Here is a 25,066-nt window from a genome sequence, read left to right as displayed (position 1 = left end):
GTCACAGGCCGGCCTTCCGCAGGCCCTGCCACCCCTCGGTGGACCCTGGAGTGGCCTCTGCGACAGAGGGACTCAGCAGGGGAGGGGGCCCTCCTCACAGGAGCCGCAGGTGCCGGAGCGGAACCGTCTCAGCTCTCCCTGGTGTATATGGTAAACCGGCCCCTGTTCAATCTTTTTATTTACTGGCGGTCGCATAAATTACCTCTTTTGGAAGGAGAGGCCACTTAAAATAAAACACCTTTTAAAAGTGTTTCCAGCAAGACTGGGTTTGTCTCATTCCAGGTTCTAAATCGTCCAGGCTGTTAATTGTCATCAATAGAAATGCCGCATCTTAGGAAGTAGATGGTTTTATTTGAAAGAACAGTCAGGGTCTGTGTGAGGGTGCTCAGTGGCCGGTCGCACGCTGCTCCCGGCCCTCTGGGGTGACGGCTCTGTGCCCTCTTCCTTTGCGATCCAGAGTCATGGACCAGCACAAGCTCACCAGGGACCAGTGGGAGGACCGGATCCAGGTGTGGCACGCCGAGCACCGTGGGATGCTCAAGTGAGTGCTGGGCTGGGAGCCGGTCTTCTTTTCAGGGGACTCGGGTCCTTCAGGTGACTCGCTTGGAGCTGTGCCTAGAGGGGCAGGGAAGGTAAGGAGCTGCTGGTGAGGTTTCTTCCCAAACGAAGCCAGCTGTTCCTCCCCACTGCCACCAGGGCAGAAGTGGTTTGGTTTACACCTTCAGTCCCTCCAGCCTTCTCCCCTCCTTGTTTCAGAGGAAAGAAAAGCTTGTGTCTGAAACTCTTCATTTTAGTCAAGGGGGCCGGAGCATTGCTCGCAGCCCACCAGGCATTTTCTTTTCCCTGTCACAGAGGTGCTGATTCGTTCATCGTCCATAAGGTGGTTGCCTTCAAAAGGTTGTAAATGTAAAAAAAAAAAAGATCCCAAGTGAGAAACACTTGCTAATAAAGGAGCACCAGCGAGGTGTGGAGAGGGTCGGGGTGGGACCTGCGGCTGGTGAGAACGGAGCGACCAGATGCCTGTCCTAGAATACTCCTCTCGGGCACTGGCAGCAGCTCTTGGCATGATGTCCCATCCTCAGAAGTTCATTTGCAGTTTGGGCCTCAGAGACTTTGTGTCCTTAGAGTTTCCTGCCTGACCCGAGCATCTTCTGTGGAGGGAAACAACTCAAAACCCAAGCAGTGGCCCCAAGTGAGGCAGACGGTGGGCTCCCTGAAGCACGGTGTGGGCCACAGAGAGAGAGAGGGCGTGCCCGGTGATAGAATTTCCAAGGGAAGCCCTCTGTGTCCAGAGTGGGCAGCACGAGCCAGTTTGGTTCTTTCCTGACACGTGACATACGCCCGTGGTCAGTGTCCAGGATGGCTGGGCGCCCACTTGGGGCACAGGCCGGCAGAGGGACGGAGGCACCTGGCTGTCAGGCCGTCCTCCGTGATGTACTACGTTTCAGTTCCTGGTGGCGGTGTAACTGTTGAGCGCGGGGCGCACGCTGACGACGATGCCAATGTTTGTTCTCCCCACCCAGAGACAGTGCTATGTTGGAGTATCTGAAGATTGCCCAGGACCTGGAAATGTATGGGATCAACTATTTTGAGATAAAAAATAAGAAAGGAACAGACCTTTGGCTTGGAGTTGATGCCCTTGGACTAAATATTTATGAGAAAGATGATAAGTGAGTTGAACTTTATATTTTCTTCAGCTGGTGGGGTATCAGGCCTGGAAACCATGGAGAAAATGGCAAATGTGCATAGGGGTTCTCTTCAGAGTATTTATCTAGCAACTTACTGGCCCAGTGTCTGACGCTTAAGAGCTTTGCGACTGTGACGTGGCCATGTCGGAGGTCGGTTCAGAGGTGTGCATTATTTCTCTCTCAGCCTGTTCATTATTAGCACGTGTGGCACGTGCCGAGGGGCCCAGCAGGGGGACCACACCGGTCCGTGACCTCATGGACTTTGGAGCTTGTGAAAGAACAAGAGCTGCAGGAAAGCCATCTCCCGCCCCTTCCTGTGAGGCCGCCCCAGCTGCCTGTAGGTACCGGCACGCCCATAGCCACCAGCCAGCAGTGCTGGGCGGCTTGAGGTGTGTGCTGATCCGACCCAGAATATTTATGGTGCAATCAGGGACCTTGAGATTCTGCACACAGTAGCCTTTCTGTGCGGACAGTCTAGCTAAATCCTCTGAACCTGCAGGAGGTACCCGATTGCCTCAGTGTGTTAGTTTGTGGAGTGGGCCCTGCTGCAGTTCAGTGCAAGCAGGCTGGCCTCCCCCAGCTTCCTTTGCCCATTCCTGTGGTTACCAGTTCTGCGCAGATGCCTTTTTCCTGCCAAGGGGCTAGACACACACACACACACACACACACACACAAATCATTCTGATTCGGCGAGGACAAGTTTTCCGCGGCGGTTCCCTGTTCCTTGGGCTTGGAGTGGCAGCTCACCTGTCTCACCTGCTCTCGGCTCCCCCAGGCCCCAGGTTCCCACCCCTACCCTGACGTTCTTGAGGGCAGCAGCGCCGCTTCTGACACACGATAACCTGTACAGAGTCCACCATAATCCCGGCCACAGGCGCTCTGGCCAGGACCCACAGTCCAGACCCATTTCCCCTGGGGTGGGGACCGGTGATTGGCGTTCCAGCCCCTCCACCGCGCGCCCAGAGTGGGTGGAGGAGAGCGTCTCCGCCGGGAGGCGCGGTGCCAGTCGGACGAATCCAGTTACACTTAGGACGTGGCGTGCTTAGCAGAGGGTCGCAGGGACTCACCTGAGGACCCCGAAGTGAGTTACTGGGGACTCTTGGTTTGCTCCTTCCCCGGCGTGCTGGATCCAGTGCTGTGGACAGGCAGAAACAGTCTGCGTCAGTCAGGGACTCGGGAAACCAGCCCAGGCCCCTGAGCTGGAGGGCGGGAGCTGGTCAGCAGGGAGCACCGCCGCCTCGTGGGAATATACATGGGAAACCGCCTTCCTGAATGAGCAGATCTTGTGAGGTAGCCAAGGCCGGGGCTTCCGAACAGGTTTTTCAAGCTGCCAGGTAGAGCCAGAGGCAGGGACATGCTGTCAGCTTGTGACTTCCCTCACCCACGCAAATCCCGTTTCCTCCGAGTGAAACTCTGAGCAGCTTGGCTCTTCCAGTCCTGCCTCCGCTCTCCTCCCCTCCCCCAGCTTAGCTGTGAAACGGGCAACCTCTCAAAAGGGTCTTCTCCCCAAAGAAAAAAGTCTCTTGGGGTCCCTTTTTCATCGTACGTATAACAGTCAAGTTGGGAGCATGTAGGACAGGAAGCATTTGTCTTCCTTTCTGTAAACCCTTAGATCTGAAGAGGAGAGAACGTCGAGAGGGAGGAATTAGGCAGCGTGCCCGCACGCTGCTGTCAGCATGGGACAGAAAAAGTTGAGATGAGCTGTGTTATAACCCTACCCGGCATCCTCAGGCCACAACAAAAACTAGAGGAGCTGATCCTGCCCCAAATTCTTCAGTGCTTTGCAAGCACGCTTCTCCCCCGGCTTCGTCCCTCCCGGGGCTCACTCCCCTAGTCCTTCTGTCCGTAGGAGTTTCTGAATGTGCCACGGGCCCAGGGCTCCAGCAGGGAGGATGCTGGGAAAGGGCTGTAGACCAGGAGGGGGCGAATTGAAGGCCAAGTGTCTTTTCCCTTCCATTCCTTCCCCGGGGTTGCAAATCATGTATTCTGATTTACATTTCTATTTTATTGGCATTAGAAATGATGTTTCAACCATTTAAGTACATTATTTTTTTCCAGTTTCTAAAATTATGCTCACAGGCAGATTTCTTTGGCGGGCGCGGGGGCGGTTACGTCTTCATGCCTTACCGTCAGTGGCTTAACCTGTATCGCAGAGGAGAGCAGAAGGCGATTCTCGGATCTGTGTGTGCTTTGTTTTAACAAATACGTCGGGTCACAGCTGTCAGACCATCCTCTCCTTTCTGTCTTTGGTACCCTAACTTGAACGCGGAACAGACAGAATTTTTGAATAACTTAGTTTCTTACAGAAGTTTGCCGCTGCGAGGACTCCGGTTAGACCACCTCTGGGGGACGTTTAGAAGCCCAGCTCAGACTGGCCGAGAAGAGAGGCCGGACACGTGCGGGGAGGGCCTGAGGAGAAGCCATGGTGGCTTCTTAGTGTGGCTGGGCGGGTGGCAGGAAGGGCGGCTGTGGGGAGAGTTTTCTGACGGGCCTGCCCTGCAGAGGGTGGGAGCGGGAGTGAGGCCCAGGCCCCCCCCCCAAGCGCCTTTTCTTCCACATGGAAGTGTGGGAAGAGCTTCAGCCACTGTTGCTTATCTCCGTTATCGCTGCCGCGGCCTCTGGTGGGGGGGGGGGGGGCGCCTGGCAGCTCTTCTCTGTTCTTCCCCCTCCGTGAGGCATGGCATGATCTGCAGCCCATCCCCCCACCCCAGACCTTTCTAAACTCTTCAGTGAAAACTTTCAAAACACTGCAAAATGAAAAGCATTTCACAGTGAAGCCCACGTGCCCGCGGCCACGAGCAGCCTCCCATCAGCATGTCGCCACGGGCCTTGTCACGCCCCTCCCCGTCCTCATTTCACGGCCCTCCGCCCCGCCGGCTGCCCCCACCGTTGCAGAGTAAATTGCAGGCATCGGTATACTTCCCCCAAAATGCATGCTGTTCGCTAGAGCTCAGTATGTTTTGATTTTCTTTTGATGTAAAATTTAATTATAATGAAATGCACAATTCTGAGTGTTCCTTTGCTGACGTTAGACAGACACATGCCTGTGAAATCCAGGCTCCTGTCGAGAGGCGGAGCATCGTCCTCACTCTGCCGCGCATTTTGAATGTAAATGTTTTAACCCTTCGTTTTGAAATCATTTCAGACTTTAAAAAGTTTCCAAAAATAGTAGGTACAAAGAATTCCCATGTGCCCTTCCGCAGCTTCCCCAGATGTCAACACCTTAACATAAACACAGTCAGGATGGTCACCTTGATACGTGATGCCCTTAACGGTCTTATCAGTTGTCCACCAGTGTCCCTTTCCTGCCCCAGGATCTGCCTGGAATCCCACCTACATTTAGTTGTCACACTCCCCAGTCTCCTCCCATCTGGGACAGTCCCAACGTCTGTCTGTCTGTCTAGCACAGCTTTGACACTTGTGAAGAGCACTGACCATTGACTCTTTAGAAAATCCCTCACCTTGGATCAGTCTCATACCTTCCCGTGATAAGATCTGAGGTTTGCGCTTTGGGCATGAATCTGACAGAAGTGCTGTCGCACCCTTGCAGGCAGCGTGTGGTGTCGGAACATCCTGCTTCTGGTGTTGACTTTGATCTCGGGTCAAGGTGGCTTTGGCCAGGCTTCTCTGCAAAGTTACTCACCTCCCCTTCGTAATGGACAAGTGTATTTAGGGGAGAGTCTTTGAAACTATGTGAATATCCTGTTTCTTAAACTTCATCTATTAATTCTACATCCACTGATGAGACTTGCATGAAGCAGTTACTGTAATATTTGAGAAATGGTGATTTTTTTAAAAAAAACCATTCTATTTACACATATTAATGGAATTCTATAAGGAACCAATTTCTCCACTTATTGTTTAGTTACGTATGTTAATATGTGTTTTCTTCTATGGGCCATAATCTATACTGTTATTTTGTAGCTAACATCGTTTGAGATTTGCTTTTCGGAGCCCCTCTGAGTGGCTCCTGGGCCCTCCTGACCCCATTATTTTCAAGGCACTTCCTACATACTGGTACCTCCAGGTGCTCCAGCCCTGGAATCGGCTGTTTCTCCAAAGAGCTCTGGTCCCCAATCTTTCGAGAATTACACTTTTAAAATTTGTGACTTATAAATCCTTTAGAAATCTTCTCTGTGGGTCCTTCTCTGTTTGTGTCCTCTAAGTGAACTCAAAAAAAAAAAAAAGAGAAAGAAATCCTTGTAAGACTTTAATCTTCCAACTGTGGTCAAGAATAAAAGGAGGTTCTTTAACTTAGAGGTGAGTCATAATTTTCATGTTTAGTCCTCATCTTTCGATACTGCAGTCCTGCTTATGGGGCTATAAATTGTTATACGATGTTTCAGAGTCTTAAAAAAAGACAAACTTTGCAGGTACAGCAGAAAGAAGAAGCTGGAAGCCGTGGTGAAAGGATGCCCAACCCTTGAGAGAAAGATGTCTGTCTAGCCTGAAGGTCCAAGTTTTCTGGGTTAGAAACTATTTTGAGAGACTCGTATAGAACTAGGAGGCAGAGAACAGATTGTTGCGTTGGAAGCCCGGCCCACCGTGCTGCCTGCGTGGCCGAGAGCCGAGCAGCTGCTGGTTCCTGGCTCTTCTGCTCTTCCCAGCTTGTTGGCCTTGTGTTTTGGAGGAAAGTGTTCTGAAGCAACAAGTGCCTACCCGATGTCTCTCTTTTACGGCCTTTCCACGTAAGGATAGAGGTTACGTCCATGGCAGGACCAGGTGACATCCTGAGGTCCTTTCCAGTGCTCAGACACCTATATACAAAATTACTTCTTCAAACAATATATGTGTGTGTGTGTGTGTGTGTGTGTGTGTGTGTATATCTCCCATATACAGTGGGAGATAAAATAACTGAACAAACTCCCTGCATGCTTTTTTGAGTGCTGTGAAGCATGTTAACCAGATGTATTTCAATGGGCATTGGTGATCCTATAGGACAAAACTAAAAAAAGGATGTATATCAAAAAGATTGGACATTTAGAACCACAGCCTGGCCAGTGCCCTGACTGTTGGGTCCCAGAAGCCTGTCGGGCTTAGGTGCCCACTCCCGGCCTTCAGAGGCCACGCCCACTGCCTTGACCTGGCTTGTGTTGTCATAACAGGACCTACATTGCCCATCAGTTTTTTTTTTTTTTAATTTATTTCTTTAATTTATTTATTTTTGGCTGTGTTGGGTCTTTGTTGCTGTGCGAGGGCTTTCTCTAATTGCAGCAAGCAGGGGCTACTCTTCGTTGCAGTGCACGGGCTTCTCATTGCAGCAGCTTCTCTTGTTGTGGAGCACAGGCTCTAGGTGCGTGGGCTTCAGTAGTTGTGGCATGCAGGCTCAGTAGTTGTGGCTCGCGGGTTCTAGAGCGCAGGCTCAGTAGTTGTGGATCACAGGCTTAGTTGCTCTGCAGCATGTGGGATCTTCCCAGACCAGGGCTCAAACCTGTGTCCCCTGCATTGGCAGGCAGACTCCCAATCACTGTGCCACCAGGGAAGTCCCCGCCCATCAGTTTTTATTTAAACATGTCAGTAGGCAGTAGAGTCCTCCCCACTCCTGCTCTTTTCTAAACGGGAAGTTTCTATGGCTCATGGCAAGGACCGTTTTTCATGGCAGCATCTCTGAAAGGTTGCTTGAGGATCTGTCATTCCTTCTGGAATGGCATCCATGGTAAATGTGTTGAAAGAATAGGGTGGAGGAGATGAAGAAGAGGGTGGAAATTATGAGGTAAGTAGAGCAATGTGGTCTTGAAGCCATACCGTAAGCTGTCCCAGAAATGCTAATTAAAAATCCAGAGTTTCGGCCAGTAGTGGACTAGTAGTGATTAAGTAGGACAGTAGTGGGGCTACTGTTAGGGTGTGTGATCTGAGAGCTCTCTTGGAACTTGGAGGATGACATGGGAAGGTGTCTGTCTGACCAGCCAGGAGAGCATGCATCACCAAGATGAGAACTAGAGGGGCAGAATCCGTATACCAAGCCCTCAGCTCATCAAGAAGATACAACAATTGTGAATATACATGCACCCAACATTAGAGCACCTAATATATTAAGCAAATGCTAACAGTTTTCTGAAGGGAGAAACAGACAGCAATACGGTAAGGAAACCTTGGACTTGAACCATACCAGCCCTTTCCTTTTCCACTGGTGAATAGCTGCCCTGGGTATAGCATGAATAGGAAACATAAGGTGTGGTCTTTGCCATCAGACTGCTCACCTGCCTGGTTTTCAAAGAACTAAATAATAATGCAGTAATTTAAATAACAAGAATAGTTTGTGTAGCATAAGGGACTGCACGCTGGTTGAGAGGGGAAAGGCGGCTGAAAGGGAGAGTGAGCTGGCCTGATGGTGCATGTCTGGGAGTGGTGGGGGAGGGAGGAGGGAGGCCCTTCCATGCGAGGGGCGGCAGTGAACCCTGTGTTGAAAGGATGGGCTGAACCAGGCAGCTGGGTCTAGGTTAGAAGGCTGTTGGATGCGAAGTTAAGGACTGTGGATTTCATCCTGTAGAAACCGGGGGTGGGGTATTGGGGCGGCAGTGTTGACATTTTTCAGGAGGGGAATGGATTGACCAAAAGGGACATTAATCAGACAAGCAGACTGGAAGTAGGGTTCTGTAGGCAACAGAAGGAACTTGGTTGGTTAGGCTGCTGGCATGTGAGAGGTGGGATTAGGGTGGTGATGTGGAAATGAATTGCAAAAGATGGTCATGATAGATACTTCAAAGGATGAAAGGATGTGCCTGGTTAGGAATCAGAGTTGACCTCAAGATTACAAGCCGGGGTGACTGGACGTAGTAACTGAGAAAGACAAATGCCAATGGGAGCATATCAAGGCTTCCTAGAGCTTGACCTCAGTGACACCCACCTGTCAGCTAACCTAGCACAAGTGGCAACTGTTCAGTTATGATGTACACTCAGTTATGATGTACACTACATAATATCGTTCTCAGGCTAGCTTTGTACTTTTTAAAATTAGACTAAAAGAAATTAAGAATAGATTTACAAACCTTTCTTAGCCAATCCAAGTACCCATCTAACTCTCCCACCTTTTTTTTTTAACCTTAGGTTGACCCCAAAGATTGGCTTCCCATGGAGCGAAATCAGGAACATCTCTTTCAATGACAAAAAGTTTGTCATTAAGCCCATCGACAAGAAGGCTCCCGTAAGTTCATAACAGTTACAGGTTACTGTTTTTCATCTTGCAGCCAAATACGTTTCCAAGATAAAGGTCAGATTTCTCTGTGTGACAAGGAGCCGGTGATACTCAGAATTACCTGTGTGTGTGTGGGCGGGGGGAAGAAGTCCCAGTAGGGTACATGGAGGGTTAAGGTCCCCTTGGGCCCTGCCACTGGGCATTGCAGTAGGAGGTTATGGTGGAACCCCGCGGTCCACCCGTCAGAAGCCAGCTGACTCTTGTCATCTAAGTTTCCAAATGGCCTTCATTCCTTATGAAGAAAAGGGCGGTTCTGAGTCATCGACCTTTGCTAAATGATAAGCATTTCACAAAGTGTTGCATTTCTGGGCTTGTGAAATGTTCATATTCGTGTGGAAAACCAGCCTGCCTCCAGGCAGTGGGCCTGGGGTGGGGTGCTCACGGCAGCATTGCCCTGGTACCCCCTGGAGCACGCACTGTGATGGTCAAGCCTCGGGGCCGGGCTTCGACTTGGTGAGCTGTCCTTGCAACTTACCCACGTTAGGATACGTCAGACTTGCTGGCCCCCGCATCCCCCCCTCCTCCTGGTACGGACTGCGCCTTGTTTTCCTCTCACTGCCCTGTGCCCCGCAGGTGGTCTTCACACTGGCACCTTCACATCGGTGCTGATGTAGGAAACAGCCCCTCACAAAGAAGAGCCTGTTGGGCAGTCATCCTGGGAGGACTTAGCTAGAAAAGGAACGTCATATCCTAGAATTTGAATACCGACTGTTAGCTAATAGCTGTAAAGACCGGTACATTGTGGAAATTATGTAAACTTTCAGCTGCGTTTGCTCAAAAGATTAAGACAATACGTAATGTAGAGTGGTGGAATGGGTGAGGAGTTTGTTTTTTGTTTTGAAAAGACATGGAGGAAATTTTTTTTAAATTTATTTAATTTTGGCTGCGTTGGGTCTTCATTGCTGCACACAGGCTTCCTCTAGTTGTGGTGAGCGGGGGCTACTCTTCTTTGCGGTGCACAGGCTTCTCACTGCGGTGGCTTCTCTTGTGGAGCATGGGCTCTAGGCGCGCAGGCTTCAGTAGTTGTGGCTCGTGGGCTCTGTAGAGCGCAGGCTCAGTAGTTGTGGTGCACGGGCTTAGTTGCTCCACAGCATGCGGGATCTTCCCGGACCAGGGATTGAACCCGTGTCCCCTGCATTGGCAGGCGGATTCTTAACCCCTGCGCCACCAGGGAAGCCCAGGAATTCGTTTTCTAATTGGAAATCTGTTCTTTAAAAAACTGCCACTAGAAGAAATTCTTATCCTTCTTGGAGCCTGTCGTGAATTTTACCAGAATTACAGTTCAGAAGGAACTTGGTGTCTCATGTAATTTGGTTCCTTAGTTACAATGTTCGGCTCAGAGAGGCACGTCTGGGAGCCCTCCAGGGCTTGGGCACCGCATGGTGACGGTTAACGCTCACGGGACAGCGTGTGGCATTGCTGTCCAGCTGCTCCTCCCACGAGGGGTTAGTCCCGAGGAAGGGAAAACCAGAGGTCTGGACGCTGTGTGTAGAAGTATTGTCTTCACTGAAAGACACTTTCCGTGTTCCTGCTGTTCGCAGACTCATGACTCCTGCTCCATGGGCAGTTGCACAGCTATTTTAAATTAACAAGCGTTTAATACAGGCTCTCCAGCTCCATGGTAACAGGTCACATTAGTATGCAGCACCGTGAACCGAGGGTCGTAGTGTTTGTTACCAGTGTTACGTGGGCAGTGAGATGGGGCAGTCAGAGCGAGAAGATCCTGCGATCCTGTGTAGGCTACTGTCTGTTCATGAGACGTTACTGATTGTTCAGAACATTTTTTGAGAAGTGACAGAAGCAGGAATTCTGGGTAGACTGTTTAAGAATTAAGTTGTATGGTTTTTTTCACATTTGGTTTAAGTTTAGCTTCCGAAAAGCTGAAGAATATTGTACAATCACAAGCTCCCAGGCAAAGGCAGTTGCGCTACATCTGGTTGCATTAGCCGAGTATACTTTTGCTATAATCTGGTTTTATGTGAAGCCATCACTTGAAAGGGGAAAAAGGGAGAGAGAAACATTTGCTGGTCACACGCCGCGTGTCAGGCGCGATACTAGGATGGTGTGCACGGCGGAACAGGACAGGTCCCGCCCCACGAGGTGTACACGCCAGTGAAGAGATGGGTGAAGACAAACGAAACAAGTAACGTGCTTTCTGGCAGAGAATTTAACGGTGCAGCTGTACTGAGTGACAGATCGGGGGACGCAGATGAGAGGTGGGGTGGGCGATGGCTTCAGGTGGGTGGGTCTGGGGGGCCTCACGGAGGAGGCGTCCTCTGCTTGGGTGCCTTATGGTGGGGGCTGGCTGGGGGGACGGGTCCCTTGGGGCCCGCACACCTCCCAGGGCTGTTCTGCGCAGCGGCAGGCAGGCTTAGCGCCTGGGGCGGTAGAACACCACATGTCCAAGTTCACGCCTTTGCGTAGAAGACAGAAAAGGAGACCCGGTCGCGGTCGCGTCACCACTTCGGGGGAGGGATTCCTGAGCTTGCGTGGAGGGCGGTCCCCTGGGCAAAGCCCCGGCTGAGCGCCGGCCCCGCGCCTCAGCCAGGCAGCTTCCGCCCCCGGCCACGCGGGTGCCGCGGTCCGGGGCCGTGATCTTGACTCTGGTGCTGCGCAGTGCCTGCCTGGGTGGCTCACGGGGCCGAGACAGCTGGCTCCCCTCGAGAATGGGCCTTTTGTTCCTGCCCCACGGGAGAGGCGGAAGGATGGAGACCTGCACGTGACAGCAGCGGGCCCTGCCCAGCCTGCGCAGAGGGCGGCCCCGGGGCTCGCCAGGGCTTCCCTCCTTCCTCCTCCGTGTCCCTGGGGACTTGGGTTCGCCGTCCTCATGCTCGGTTTCGGTTTTTAGGACGTCGCTCTCTGCCAGCTAAGATGGCCTGCCCCAGGTCTCATCAGGAGGCCTGGGCTGGAGACGTGGGTTTAGAAATCTCTAAGTAAAAGCTTCTAGTTTTTGTTTTTAACTTGAAGTCAGGAAGTGGCCTCCTTCAAAGGCGGCACGCGAGGGCTCCTCCACCTCCCGCGAAGCCATCGATGCTCTCGCTGTCTCTGGTGTTCACAGGCCCTGTCTTCGGGCAACCGGACGCTGTGGGGAGTGTCACCTGCAGTTCTGACCCTTGATATTTTTTAAGTGACATTTTTCTGAAGAGGAGTTCGTGCTAATTAGAGTTTCTTTACAAATACTTAGGAACCACAGTCAAGACCCATTTGGGTAGCATGGCTGTGCAGCCGTAACGAGAGATTATTTTCTCTTTGTGTAATAGGAGACAGGTGGGTAATAAAAATACCCGCTTCTCCCAGCTCCGCAGACACCTCCTTGGGAAACCCGATGACTTAATAACAAGTGCGTGAAACCCCAAGGAGAGCCCCCCTCCGCCCAGGAGGTCCGTGGGCTCTCAGGCTCGACATTACTCTCTCCCTAGCATTTTTGGACAGGTGTACCAGACTGAGGCACTAAGCAGGCCCTTCCTGGGCCTGTTGCTCAGCTCACGCGGCGTGCTCCTGTAGGTTTTGGAAGTCGCTCTGGGACACGCGGCACCGCCTCTTGGCCGCAGCCACCCCCTCCCTGTCGCAGTGGTCGGCATCCGGGTGCTGAGGGCCCTGTGCCTCAGAAGAGAAAGGAAAGCGGGAAGAGGAAGCAGATGCGCCTTTTCCAATATATATATATTTTTTGGCCGTACGCGGGCCTCTCACTGTTGTGGCCTCTCCCGTTGCGGAGCACAGGCTCCGGACGCGCAGGCTCAGCGGCCATGGCTCACGGGCCCAGGGGCTCCGCGGCATGTGGGATCTTCCCAGACCGGGGCACGAACCCGCGTCCCCTGCATCGGCAGGCGGACTCTCAACCACTGCGCCACCGGGGAAGCCCTCCAGTAGCTTTTAGCAAGAGTTTCTAAACTATACTGCTCCTCTGTCACCTCTGTTAATTACAGGGGTAATCAGGAGCTAGGAAACAAGACCCTGTGTCATCCTTGTCCCGGACTCGTGTGGTCACAAGTCATGAAGCTCTTGGATGCTGTGATTTTGTTCTTGTTTTTAAGAAGGCTTTCCAGGGCTTCCCTGGCCCGTGAGCCATGGCCGCTGAGCCTGTGCGTCTGAAGCCTGTGCCCCGCAGCGGGAGAGGCCACAGCAGTGAGAGGCCCGCGTACCGCAAAAAAAAAAAAAGGCGGCTTTCCAGTAGCGGTTTTGTAAGACAGCCCGAAGTCTGAGGCAGCTTTCATTGTGCCAGACGCCTTTCTAAGTCCTTGTGAACATTTTCTGAGTTAATCCTCACAAGACCGTTAGTTGTAGCTGAAGATGCTGAGGCTCAGAGTGACGGAGCGACTCGCCCAGTATCACGGGGTCAGATGCGACAGTGCCGCGGGAACTGTCAGTCACCGGCAGAGAGTTGTTCCCTGGGCACATTGGTCTGGTCCTGGGGACGCAGAGATGAATGAACGTGGCCCAGCTCTCCAGGGAGCTGACCATCTGTTGGGGGAGAGAGAGCGGAACAAGCCAGCGGGGCAAGGCACCAGCAACGCCGCAGCTGACCTCTCCATCAGGTGCGGGGGGCACAGAAGTGACAGCCGTGGAGGAGGAGAGATCTCGTGGAAGTGCTGTGGCCTCGGGTGTGTGGGATTGGACATGACATGCCAAGTAGGAGGGACTGTGTGCGGATGTGCTCACGGTGTGAAAGAGTGCAGTTTAGGTGAACAAGGGGTGGGTCAGGGCCGGAAGGCCTTCACGTGCGCCAGCCCAGGGCGTTTGCACCTGGTCCTGGAGCTGACGGGCTGGCATCAAAGTTCCGCCGGTGACCCTAGCGGTGCGCTGGTAGCAGCATGGGAGGCGAAAGGCTGAGATGGAGGAGACGGAAGCTCAGTGAAGTAGGAGAGGCTGTGCTGTGCGGGCAGGAACCGGGGACGGACAGGGCTGTGGGGCTGGAGAGGCCGGACGAGGATGTTAGCCTGAAGGCCGGGGGGGCTGGGCCCGGAGCAGCTTTGTGGTCCAGCCGTGAGGTTCAGCACGCACACCCCCTCTGCTTGTCCTGCAGAACGTGTGCCCCGCGGCACCAGGAACATCTGTCTGTCATTCGGGGTCAGTGGCTTTACCTTGAACCCCCTTTCTGGCCCGTACTCTCTGCTACGTTTGTCCTTTTCGAAGAGGTATCCAGAAGTGGGTGAAGTCGGGTTTGGAACAAGAAAGCCAAAGGAAGGCGTTCCCCTTGTCGCAGTCTGCCCTGTTCTCTTCTGCAGGACTTCGTGTTCTATGCCCCCCGCCTGCGAATTAACAAGCGGATCCTGCAGCTGTGCATGGGGAACCACGAGCTGTACATGCGCCGCAGGAAGCCCGACACCATTGAGGTGCAGCAGATGAAGGCCCAGGCCCGGGAGGAGAAGCAGCAGAAGCAGCTGGAGCGGTGAGCAGGGGCGGGCGGTGGCAGGAGGGCCGGTCGGGGCGTGTTCTCCCGGGCACGGGGACGGGCAGCCGTGTCTGCGCTGCTCCCCGCAGAAGGGCCGGCGGATCACAGTCTGCAGGGCCGCGGCTCAGCCCTCGGAGCTGTCTCGCTGTGGGCAGAGCCCGAGCCCGAGGTGGAGAGCAGTCAGGGCACCTGGGGTCAGTGCTGTCACCAGTGTCCTCTGCTGGATGGACGGGCCCGGGGCCTGGACTGGACGCTGGGGACGGCTGGTAACCAAGACGCAGCTGCCCCTCATGTGCCTGGGCTGGGATGACCAGGCCGCTGTGCGGAGTCTGAGCCCCGTGCCACCACCGATTCCCCTCCCGGAAACAGGCAGCAGTTGGAAACCGAGAAGAAAAGGAGAGAAATCGTGGAGAGAGAGAAAGAGCAGATGATGCGTGAGAAGGAAGAGCTGATGCTCAGGCTCCAGGACTACGCGGAGAAGACCAGGAAGGCGGAGAAAGGTGGGCGGGGCCTCTGCCCCGGGGGGCTGGGACGGCAGGGCCGACGGTCGGCACACGCCAACCAGGAGGGAACCCCGTCCCAAGGACACACATCCCAGTTAAGCACACACCCGAAGTAGAGACTTGCAGAAGAGACGTGATAAAACGGTTGCAGAAACTAATTCTGTATTTTATTAACACCTGTGTGGGCTCTGTGCCGAGTGCTTTATGCGCAGTAATCCCGTGAATTGCCCCCGGGCCTGTGAGGGCAAGGCTGAAGTATCCCCCGTTCCTGATGAGGATGTTAAGGTTCCGTGAGATAGAATGCTTGGCCTGCGGGCTCCGGAGCTGCGCTGCATCTCCCCCGCTATAAGCTGAACCCCAGGCGAGCGGTGCAGATGCTGAGTTTCTGGGGAGAGCAGCGCAACGAGGGTGCGGCCAGGGCCTGGCCGGGGGAGGGCAGTTTCACCACCGTGAGCGTCCCCTTCAGTGTCCCGGGGAGAAGAGGTCCCGGCACCGTGGAACTCGGCCCACCGCTTTGCGGCGTTGGTGTGTTCACGCTCGTGTCCCATCCGGTCCCCTCTGGGTGGGAATTCGGGGCAAGACTGCAGGGTCCCTGGCAGGAGCCTTGAGCAGCTCTGGTTCTGCGCTGTGTCTAGAGCTCTCGGACCAGATCCAGCGAGCCCTGAAGCTGGAGGAGGAGAGGAAGCGGGCGCAGGAGGAGGCCGAGCGCCTGGAGGCGGAGCGCCTGGCCGCGCTGCACGCCAAGGACGAGCTGGAGAGGCAGGCGGCGGATCAGATCAAGAGCCAGGAGCAGCTGGTAGGGGGCGCGGCCACACGGTGCTCAGTTACAGAGAGGCCGCCTCTGGGGATTGAAAAAGTGACACCCGCCTTATAATAATTGGTATTGGGGCTGTAAGGTGACCTGCCTGAGGGTGTAGGGTGGCCCGTGGGGAGGGGGCCCTGCGGTGGTTGGCCCTCGGGCGGCGGGTGGAAACCGCTGGACGGGGACGCGGCCATGTACCAGAACACGTGGCCCTCCGTTCGCGAGTGGCGCCTGCCGAGCGCGTCCCGGAAATCACCTTGGCTCCGGCCCCTTTCCCAGGCCACGGAACTCGCCGAGCACACCGCCAAGATCGCCCTCCTGGAGGAGGCGCGGCGGCGCAAGGAGGACGAGGTGGAGGAGTGGCAGCTCCGGGTGAGCGCTGGCGAGGACGCGGTGAGGGGGGGGTTGGGCAGCAGGGGAACGAGAGCCACTTGCTCACCGTGCTCTGGCTGCCCCCATCAGGGGCTAGCTTTGTGTGGGATTACGCGGGTGTCCCCAGCCGCGGCCGTGGTCCCTGCGCGGAGCCCTCCTGCCGCTCCCAGCGCCGGTCCACGCGTGGGAAGACCTGGATCCTGGGGGTCTCCAGGCTCTGCTGGGCTGGCGGCCTCGCCTCTGAGGCTCGGTTTCCTTGCAGATCGGGACGAGCAATACCCGACTCGTAAGGACCCCCAGGGGTTTAGTCAGTTTTCGCTGTCATAGTGAGAACCGCGTTGGTTCCGGTGTCAGGGGCGCCTGTCTCCATCTGGGAGCCCCCTTGCGTACCGGGACCGTGCTGTGCGTCGGGTTCAGAGTGTAGACCACGGCCAGGCCGTGGGGCTCCTCTCCCCTCCCCAGCTCTTTCCAACGCTTCCCCCTCTGCGGTGGTCCTTTCTGGGGATGGCCGGCACCTCCCCCTCATGGGTCTTCACCCCCGCCCCATCCCCCTACTCTAGCTGTGTGCAGAACACTTCAGTCCTTAGGTTTTCAGAGAAAGTGCTCCTTATAAGGTATTAAATGAGGAACTGGTTACAAAACGGGTACAAGCTAAGCGCGTCTCGGGGTCAGGATGGTGACGAGGTGGGCGGGGTTGAGTGTGCGGACCCCCAGGAGTTGCTGGAAGGGCTACTGGGTGGCAGGTAAGAAGGGCTTGAGCTGGGGGCTGGCAGGCCGGGAGGGGCTTGATAGCAGCGCCGCGCAGGGGAAGAACAAACCGAACACCAGCATGCTGGAGTGCTCCTCAGTGGCTGGAGGGTTTGCTTCTTTTGACAGTTTTTTCAAAAGTATATGCAGTGAACATATACAAGGACTACAGACATAAAGAAGTTACAGTACTTAGAAAAAGGTCAAGACCTGGTGTGACAGTTTCTCTTGGTGCCGTGGGCACAGTTGATACCTGCTCAGGGGATCCGGGTCCGCAGACCTGGAAGAGGCTGCACAGACCAGGGCCACCTGCTCAGCCACATTCCTGGCGCCTCGGCTCTGTGCTGCTTCAGGCCAGGCGCATCTCCAGCCCCCAGGAGAAGGGAGTGGGGGGAGGGAGCGGAATCCTTCTTCTCTTAGCACGGACGGTGGCCTTCTTGTAGAGCAAAGGCGGCTCTTAAGAAAATGGTCCAAACACGAGGTTCCCCGTGAAAGGTTCTCAGCTGTCCATTAATCTGCTTTCAAAGGCCAAAGAAGCCCAGGATGACCTGGTAAAGACCAAGGAGGAGCTGCACCTGGTGATGACCGCGCCCCCGCCGCCTCCGCCCCCAGTGTACGAGCCCGTTAACTACCATGTCCAGGAGAACCCGCAGGAGGAGGGCACGGAGTACACAGGCTACAGCGCCGAGCTGTCCAGTGAGGGCATCCTGGACGACCGCAACGAGGAGAAGCGCATTACCGAGGCCGAGAAGAACGAGCGCGTGCAGCGGCAGCTGAGGGTGAGCGGGATGCGGGCCGGGCCCGCTTTCCCCACGGGGCGGGGGGTGGGGGGCGCTCTGTGTGGGGCCGCGAGCTGACCGAGGCTGCTTCGCGTTACAGACTCTGACCAGCGAGCTGTCCCAGGCCAGAGACGAGAACAAGCGGACCCACAATGACATCATCCACAACGAGAACATGAGGCAAGGCCGGGACAAGTACAAGACGCTGCGTCAGATCCGCCAGGGCAACACCAAGCAGCGCATCGACGAGTTTGAGGCCATGTGAAGGGCGCCGCCGCCCGGGCTCGGCGGAGCGAGGGCCGCTGGCCGACTCCTAACGTGTACTTGTATTGATCGTTCTCGAGACCTACAGCCCTCGTCATCCTACAGGCCCTTTAAAAAGAGAGTAGTTATTTCAGTGGGAATGTTCTAGGGCTGGGAGTTTATTTTTCCCAACTGTATCATAGTGCCAAACAGGCCTGATTTTTATTTTTATTATTATAATTGAATCACTTCCTGTTTTATGCTTGGAGCAGGGCTGAATCAGTTAAGATGCCTGTAATGTCTGAATAACTAACTCCGTGCTGGCATGTGTGATAAAAGCCACATCGTGGCTCACATTCTGTGCCATACTTTTTTCTATTTGAAATTAGCTGACATTGATTTCTTGTTGATTGATTTCTATGAAGGATGCATCTTTGTATATTTGGTTTTTGAAGGATGAAATTTTTGAAAAGTCTGACGTACTCTCTCACACACACTTGCACACACGATTTCCTTCCTCCAGGCCTTCAGTTCAGTTGATGAAATCCTGTGATCATTCGATCACTCAGGATAATTTTTTTTCTTTCTTTTTTATGCTTAACAGCTAGAGGGCTACATTGTTGGACTTATACACCTAAATAATCAGCTGTAGAGTACAGTATTTATATGTAAGTGATGAGATGGGTTTGTAACATTAGTTTAAAAAAGGGAAAGTTTCATTCTGTATATTTTGTTACCTTTTACAGAATAATAAAAATTACATATTAAAAACCACGTAACCATAGCACTTAATCTGATGTGACCTGAGGGCAGCAGTGAAGCTGATTAACTGTTGTAATCTCATCTGGGAAAATGGCTTTTTACTTCTAAGCGTTCCTTGTGCATGTAATCGACTACGCGCAATTTGAATTTTCTATCAGAGCTGCTTGTTTGGAAAATGACTCGCAGGCTGTTCTGATAATTCAGACTCCAGCCCTGAGGGCCCTTCTGACCCGGTCAGCATCTCGGTCCCTCCACAAGCACAACCTGTTCCGACCTCCTTCCCTTCTGGACCACGTCCTTGAAAAGGCGGCAGGTGTCCGTCGGTGCCACTTCTGCTCACTCGCGTCCTGCCTTTCCACGCTCTGCTCGGTCCTTTTCCTTTCAGGTGTCCTGTGAGGATGAACCCAAAGGCCTGCGGGATGCGGCGGCAGGCGTCTCTGGGCAGGTGCTGCTGGAGCAGCCCTTCTTGGACTCAGCTCCCGCGCAGCCTGGCAGCCGCACTGTGTGGGGCTGGGCAGCCCTCGGGTGACCTTAGCGCTGACCCACTGGAAACGGGCATCCCTCAGCACCCCGTGGGGACGGCTGACCTCCTCCAGAAACGGTTTTCCACGGCAGAATGGTAGGAATTGACTACCCACCACGTCCTTCTTTTCCCTTTGAAACGCACATAACAAGGTCATAATTTTTGCTATTTGATAAGCACAGGGAGACCAGGGTAACTGTTGAACATTTATTGAAATCGGGTCATTTTCCACATCTCTCAAAGCACAGATAACCGACCTGAGACCTAACTAATGTAGCATCGATAATGGTTCCGACTAAATACACAGGAATGTGGAAGAACGTCTCAGCGGCAGGACGGCTGTAGACGGGGAGAGCTCACACTCCCCAGGGCCCTTCGCCACCCTCCACCCCCGTACCCGCACGCCCAGCCCCGCAGCCGACCATCAGGCCCCGGCACCTGAAACCCCGCTGCGCCCGGAGCCTCCGGTCAGTGCAGGGTGAGGGTCATGTCTGTCCACAGGTTGGGGCTGGAGAGCACTTTCTGCCACTGGAGCTTTGATTGTGAGCACGAGTCTGTACCGCCCGCTGGCTCTTCCCCTGTGTGTGAGCGAAGGGACAGATTAGTGATGGCGGCCAGGGGACACTCGCCGTCCTTTCGCAGTTTTAAAAAGGACCAGCAGCAAAGTATACAGTAACTTTTCACCAGAACTTAAGACCATATTAAAATGTGCCCCGCCACAGTAAGGAGAGGAGTTCCTTAGAGGAAAGGGTGTTCTTTGGACAGTCTTCCTTTTTAAACAAATTGTAATTTAACAGCGAGTCTCGTTTCTTTTCAGTGGTCTCGGAGGCTCTGGGAATGTGTGCAGGTGTTTTGGTTGTGACAGTGTTTGGGGGGCCCTGCTGCCCCCCCACCCCCACAAAAAGCCAGCAGCACTTCTGCTGAGCGACACTGAAAAGCGTCACCCTCTAGTCCCTCTATTAATGAAATACTTTCTGAATTGCCAGTTGTTTGGGTTAAGAAGATATTCTCCTTTAAGAAAATAATCCTTTTATGATGGCCGGCCAAAAACAAAAGCAAATACTGTACCCAGCCCATTTTGAGACCTTGAATTTTTGTTTCTTTAGCAGAGCTAAATCTCATCTAAATCGTTGAAATGCTTTGCTGTATTACCGCTCAGTTGTAAAGTAAAAGCTGGAACTAAGTAATTTCCATTTATGATGGCCAGGCAGTTTCACAGCCAGTCAAGTCACCGGCCATCATGGGAACACTTTTTCTTTTCATGGTAGCCATGGAGGTAGGACAGTGACTAAGGATCACCGATGCAGCTTGGGCCTTAGAAATATCTCAGACTCACTGGAACCAAGCCTGGCGCCTCCCAGCAAGCGGTCGCTCACACCGAAGGTGGCCTGGTCCCAGACGGTTAATTCCAGGGTGGACTGCCTCAGCTGAGAAGGGGTGACCCCTTTGAAAACGAAGGCGTACTTCCACTGGGGACAGGCTTGCTTCTTCAGGACGGGGGACTTCAGTCTCAACCTCTGCTGGTCTGGCAGAGTGAGACAGCTGCACGAGGAAATAGATTCAAACCCTGTAAGCTCCGCCCACCACACGGCCCCCCCTCTCTGTTGGCACCTGCTCATCAGTGAGCCTAAGTGCTCAGAGAAGCGCTAAACCCACTGCAGAACAAAAATTGTGAGCAAGGAACAAGAAGGAAATTTGAGATGGGCTACGTGACCTCTCACACTAGGATGTTCCAAATTCCCCTTAGAGCTGAATTCTGTCCCGAGTACTCTGTTAAGGGGACGTCGGGCTTCGAGGCCACGTGGCCCTTGCCTTAATCCGCCTCCTTGGTGTGACGACCACCAGGCCACAGCGAGGCTCGTCAGACCTGCTACCCAGGGACCAGGACTCTGCACACACGTTATCTCCTTTAACCCTGCTCTCAGGAAAATAAATGCAGAAGGGCTAAGTCCCTTGCTCAAGGCCGTACAGGTAAGTGGAAGGAAGGCTTAGGAGATGCACTCAGTTCTGTGTGGGTGAGGTGAGCCACCATTTTTCCATTATGTCACCGCCTGGGGATTTAGCAATTCTACATACTTATTAATGGCGTGTGCTTTACTTTTGGAGACACCATTACACCCGAAGTGAGTAAGAATGAAGCGCGCAGAGGCATCCGTCTTACTGTTGGTCCAAGAGGAGATGTTAAGCTAAAGAAATATTTAGCAACCACATTGCTTTCCGCTTGCTCCCCACTCAGTCCCTAGGGCTGAGTTACTGATGTCACAAGGACTGACAAGATTTGGGTTTAGTTTACAATGTGGTATTCCAAAGCCAGCCTCAGCACTCCCAAGTCCCATGAATTCTTGGAAACGCGTCTTTAGCACGCATTATGTCAGATTTTCACAGGCAAGCTAAAGTGAGTTTAAAACGGCTGACGCGTTTCGGTGCTCCCTTACAGAGACTATGCCATATGTGTGATACATCATCAATAAATCATATTTGATTAAAGGTAATACTTACCCCTTAACAAATGAGTTTAAGGTACCATCTGAGCGCACAGGTAGATTCTGGGCTCGCAGCACTACCAAACAGAGCTGACCGTTACGTGATGGCTCGTCTCCCGTCCCTGGAAGGAAAGCTGGCATTCACCGTCAGCGCTACTTCTGCGGCCCGCAGTGGCACCAACCCAGACTGGCAGCTTAACCAGAGGGTGGGCTGCAGCCCTCAGATCCCGAGAGCTCGCGGGCAGAGGAGCACATGCACCACTGCACGGGCAGCATGGCGGCAGCGGGGAAGGACTTAAAATCCAGGGAACCAGAAGCTGCCGAGAGTAACAAGGGGCCAAGGAGAGGCGGCAGCAAGGGCGCGAGCCAGCTGTGGCCAGCAGGTTGGGGAAGAGACCTCTGCTGACGGGGGCTCCCGTGGACCACGGTGGGGTGTGCTGCTGGCCTGCTGGGGCCCTGTGAGCCCGGCAGCAGAACCCCCTCTTTGGGCAGACAGGAAGTCACGAGTCACTTCGTGGAACTGCCCCTCCTCCCGTCTTCACTCTCCACCCTCGTCTTTTCCACGTGCCCCACGTTATGAGTCGGTGACGTCTCCTGAAGCTCCTTGAGGACCCTGATCCTGCCATGCAGCTGCTGCTCACGTGGCCCAGGAGCAGGGAGCCGGTCACTCGGAGCCTTGCAGGCGCCTGAACCTGGAGTTGGGGACCAACTCCCGGCCGTCACGCAGGTGGTCAGTCTGCGAGGGGGGCCCCAGCGGGACTGTTGGCCCAGGCAGGCCAGGCAAGCCGGCCCCCTGGGAGGAAAGCCTCGGGGCAGGTGTCCTAGGAGCCCGTAAAGCAGGCACCGCGGCCTGGCTTTGGTCGTTCCTTTCCCTTCCGAGCCGAGGCTTCCAGAGAACCCGCCTCCCGGGCTGGGCTTCGCGGGTTGGGTGGGAGTTATTGGAGCTCGTGGGATCGGGGGCGATGGGAGGAAACGCTGGGAAACTGCCCAGGCTCTGAGGACAGTGACAGACAAACGTTTGTGGGGCTGGAGGCCACCCACCTTCTTGAGCCTCCTGGAGCTTTCCGGGCCCTGCAGGGAAGACCAGTTTGGCCCGGACCACAAGTTCTCCGTTATTCTTGGGGACGCTGTCTTCATCTTTCTCTGCCTGTGGGAAGAGAGGATTCCCCAGAGCCAGAATCTCCTGGGCTTCTCTCACTGCCTCAGCTCTGTCCATGAGCATCCCCTTCCAACCTCCCCCTGCCAAGCCTCTGGGAGCCCCGGTGGTGTGGGCACACCTGTGGCAGGGCTGGGCTTCCTTCCATTTGGGGACGTTTCACTCCTACCCTCACCAGCCCCAGCTCTGCCACCCCGGCAGACGCAGCCCACCAGAGGCAGATGAGCCGAGGAAGCAGAGGGGCCCCGAGGCCCTGGCACGTCCCCATGGGATTGGCCTTAAGGAAGCCTGGGCACAACCCGGAGCTGAACAAGTAAAACAAGCCCACATCGATTCCACCCAGGTTAGTAAAGGTTCGAGCTACCCGTCCGTGCCAGGGACTGCGGCAGGCACGGGAAACCGCGGGGTCCGGGGCTCGGTGCCCCTGGCGAGGGGCTCCCCCGGCTGCTGAGTCGGCCCCGCCCACCCCAGAACCCACACTGAGGACCCAGGTGGCTTCTCTGGTCGCGAGGGATTTCTGCCAGAAAGTGAGCAAAGGAAGGGCTTGGAGAGGGTGACCGTGACCCCATCAACATTTCACCCAGCGGGGTGACGCTGGGACATGTCTAGATTTGTCCGGTCCCACCGGCAGGGAGGAGCAGGCTTCCCCCTCAGCATCCCCATGGTTCCCTCCTGTCAGGACCGAAGGGGCAGGCCCGTGAGTGGGCCCTCTGCCCCGATCCAGCGTGGGCTGTCACTCCCTATTAGCTGGGATTAGGAGGGACACCTTTCAGTCTGGTGATTTCTGTTCCTCGCCTGCTTATCCAAAGGTGACCAGCCTTGGTGGCAGCCTGCCTCGACCCGAGTAAGGGGTCCTGTGGGGAGAAGGTGGGAAGGGCCCCTTGGATGCAGGGGAGACCACATCTGGCAGGGAAAATCAGGAAAGCCTTCATGGAGGAGGTGGGATTTAAGGACCGTCTTGGGCAGAACTTAGACTGCAGAAAGAATATCCAAGTGGATGTTCCCAAGTGGAGTTCTGAAGACGGGCTCGGGTTCTGAGACGAGGAAGCGCAGGGCACCGGAGGGTGTGTGCGCGGAGGGTGTGTGTGCGGGCTCACAGACCCCACCAAGAAAAGAGACAGGAGGCCCCGGGCTTAACCCTGTAGAAACCGGAGACGCTTCTCAGGAGGGGCATTGTGAATCAGAGCCTGCCTGGCTTGGGAGAGGAAAACAGAGGTAAGATGGCACGGGGGACCCTCGTAAAGACTCAGCCTCGCTGCCAGGCTTTCGCTGGTGGGACTGCACACCCTGCTGCCATTTCTTAGGAGGTGGCAGAGCCCACATCTTCTCCCCCTTCACAATCTCACATCTTGGATCTTGGCACAGAAATGCACAAAGCAGCCGCCCCAAGAAGCGCTACCCTTTCCCCCCTGCCTCTCCCTCTCACCTGCGTGGCCACCAGCCAGCTCTGCTCTCCCAGCCTATCCGACACGGAACCCCTGGCCCTGCCTTCCTGAGGTCACTGGGTCCAGTCATTCTCACCCGTTACTGTTTGGGGAACGCTGCTTGGTTGGGAGTGAAGATACAACACACGAGAGCGCGCAGTCTGAGGCGGGTCCCACCAGCAGGGCAGCCTGCCGGCCCCAGGTGTAGACTTTGGCCCAAGAAGGTCAAGGCCTCCCCCGCTGGCAGTAAGTGACCCTGAATGCTGGGAAGCGCGTGGACCCACCAGGCCGGGTCCCTGCTTATGTCTGGGCCACACTGGGGGTGGGACTATTTGGAACCTTGAACAAACCTGAGCAGGTAAGAGTCCCTCAGCCCAACCCCCCCCAGCCCCGCCCCCCCGGGGCCCGGCAGTGAGCCTCTGCTCCCCGGAAGCTCCTACTGCAGAGTCACAGGCTGGCAGGTGTGCACTGGGTCCTGGGTCCCAGGCTCCCCAGATGGGTTTTCTCTCCTTGGATCCCCTTTGAAAAGTGGGTTTGGTTCTCGTGCTGGGATGGGGGTAGGGGCTGCCCAGACATCACCCAAAGCAGACATCACCTTGGCCTGGAGTGGATACCAGCAGGCAGACTGGGTCGTGCGGTCCTCAAAGTCCCACGTGGCCAGAGGGATGATCACTTCTCCAAGAAACACCCTCCGGGTGAGCGTGCCCAGGTGCCACACAGACACCTGCAGCTGCCGGGTCGCCAGCTGGGTAGGCTCCACCTGGTACTGCGGAGGGGGAACAGAGACGGTCAACCTGGGCACCTGAGCCACAGCTCCCAGGCCCACAGCACCCAGGCCACAGCTCCCAGGCCCACAGCTCTCAGACGATTTTTAGTCTCTTCCCCTCAATTGCATGCCCATTTCCAACTCTGCCCCTTGTTCCATACTCTATCTTTAAACTCTAAATTAATCTAGTTATTTCCTTCATGGCTACACGCCCCATTAGTCAAGTCCAGG

General features: G+C 54.8%; 2 protein-coding genes across 6 annotated transcripts in view; one reads left to right on the top strand and one right to left on the bottom strand.

Annotated features, from left to right (window-relative positions):
- Window positions 1-18,495, top strand: part of EZR (ezrin) — a 49,339-nt gene extending 30,844 nt beyond the window's left edge. The window contains exons 6-14 of the mRNA XM_079938698.1: window positions 458-541; window positions 1,524-1,670; window positions 8,736-8,832; window positions 14,109-14,272; window positions 14,645-14,775; window positions 15,414-15,574; window positions 15,860-15,952; window positions 17,227-17,478; window positions 17,579-18,495. Of these exons, the coding sequence (XP_079794824.1) occupies window positions 458-541; window positions 1,524-1,670; window positions 8,736-8,832; window positions 14,109-14,272; window positions 14,645-14,775; window positions 15,414-15,574; window positions 15,860-15,952; window positions 17,227-17,478; window positions 17,579-17,743 (1,294 nt within the window). The 3' untranslated portion in view covers window positions 17,744-18,495. The remainder of the gene's footprint in view (window positions 1-457; window positions 542-1,523; window positions 1,671-8,735; window positions 8,833-14,108; window positions 14,273-14,644; window positions 14,776-15,413; window positions 15,575-15,859; window positions 15,953-17,226; window positions 17,479-17,578) is intronic.
- Window positions 18,496-19,207: 712 nt separating this feature from the next.
- SYTL3 (synaptotagmin like 3) overlaps window positions 19,208-25,066 on the bottom strand; it is a 75,683-nt gene continuing 69,824 nt past the window's right edge. For all 5 annotated transcript variants that reach the window (XM_079939582.1, XM_079939583.1, XM_079939584.1 and 2 more), the window contains 5 exons: window positions 24,665-24,835; window positions 22,531-22,636; window positions 21,506-21,611; window positions 20,343-20,548; window positions 19,208-19,584 (listed from right to left, as the gene is read on the bottom strand). In XM_079939582.1, coding sequence (XP_079795708.1) covers window positions 19,475-19,584; window positions 20,343-20,548; window positions 21,506-21,611; window positions 22,531-22,636; window positions 24,665-24,835 — 699 coding nt within the window. In that variant the 3' untranslated portion in view covers window positions 19,208-19,474. The remainder of the gene's footprint in view (window positions 19,585-20,342; window positions 20,549-21,505; window positions 21,612-22,530; window positions 22,637-24,664; window positions 24,836-25,066) is intronic.

This window comes from Stenella coeruleoalba (assembly GCF_951394435.1).
Source record: "Stenella coeruleoalba genome assembly, chromosome: 12".
In the NCBI taxonomy this organism is placed as follows: domain Eukaryota; kingdom Metazoa; phylum Chordata; class Mammalia; order Artiodactyla; family Delphinidae; genus Stenella; species Stenella coeruleoalba.
The sequence above is the reverse complement of the archived record's forward strand: the minus strand, read 5'-3'. Positions and strand labels throughout refer to the sequence as shown.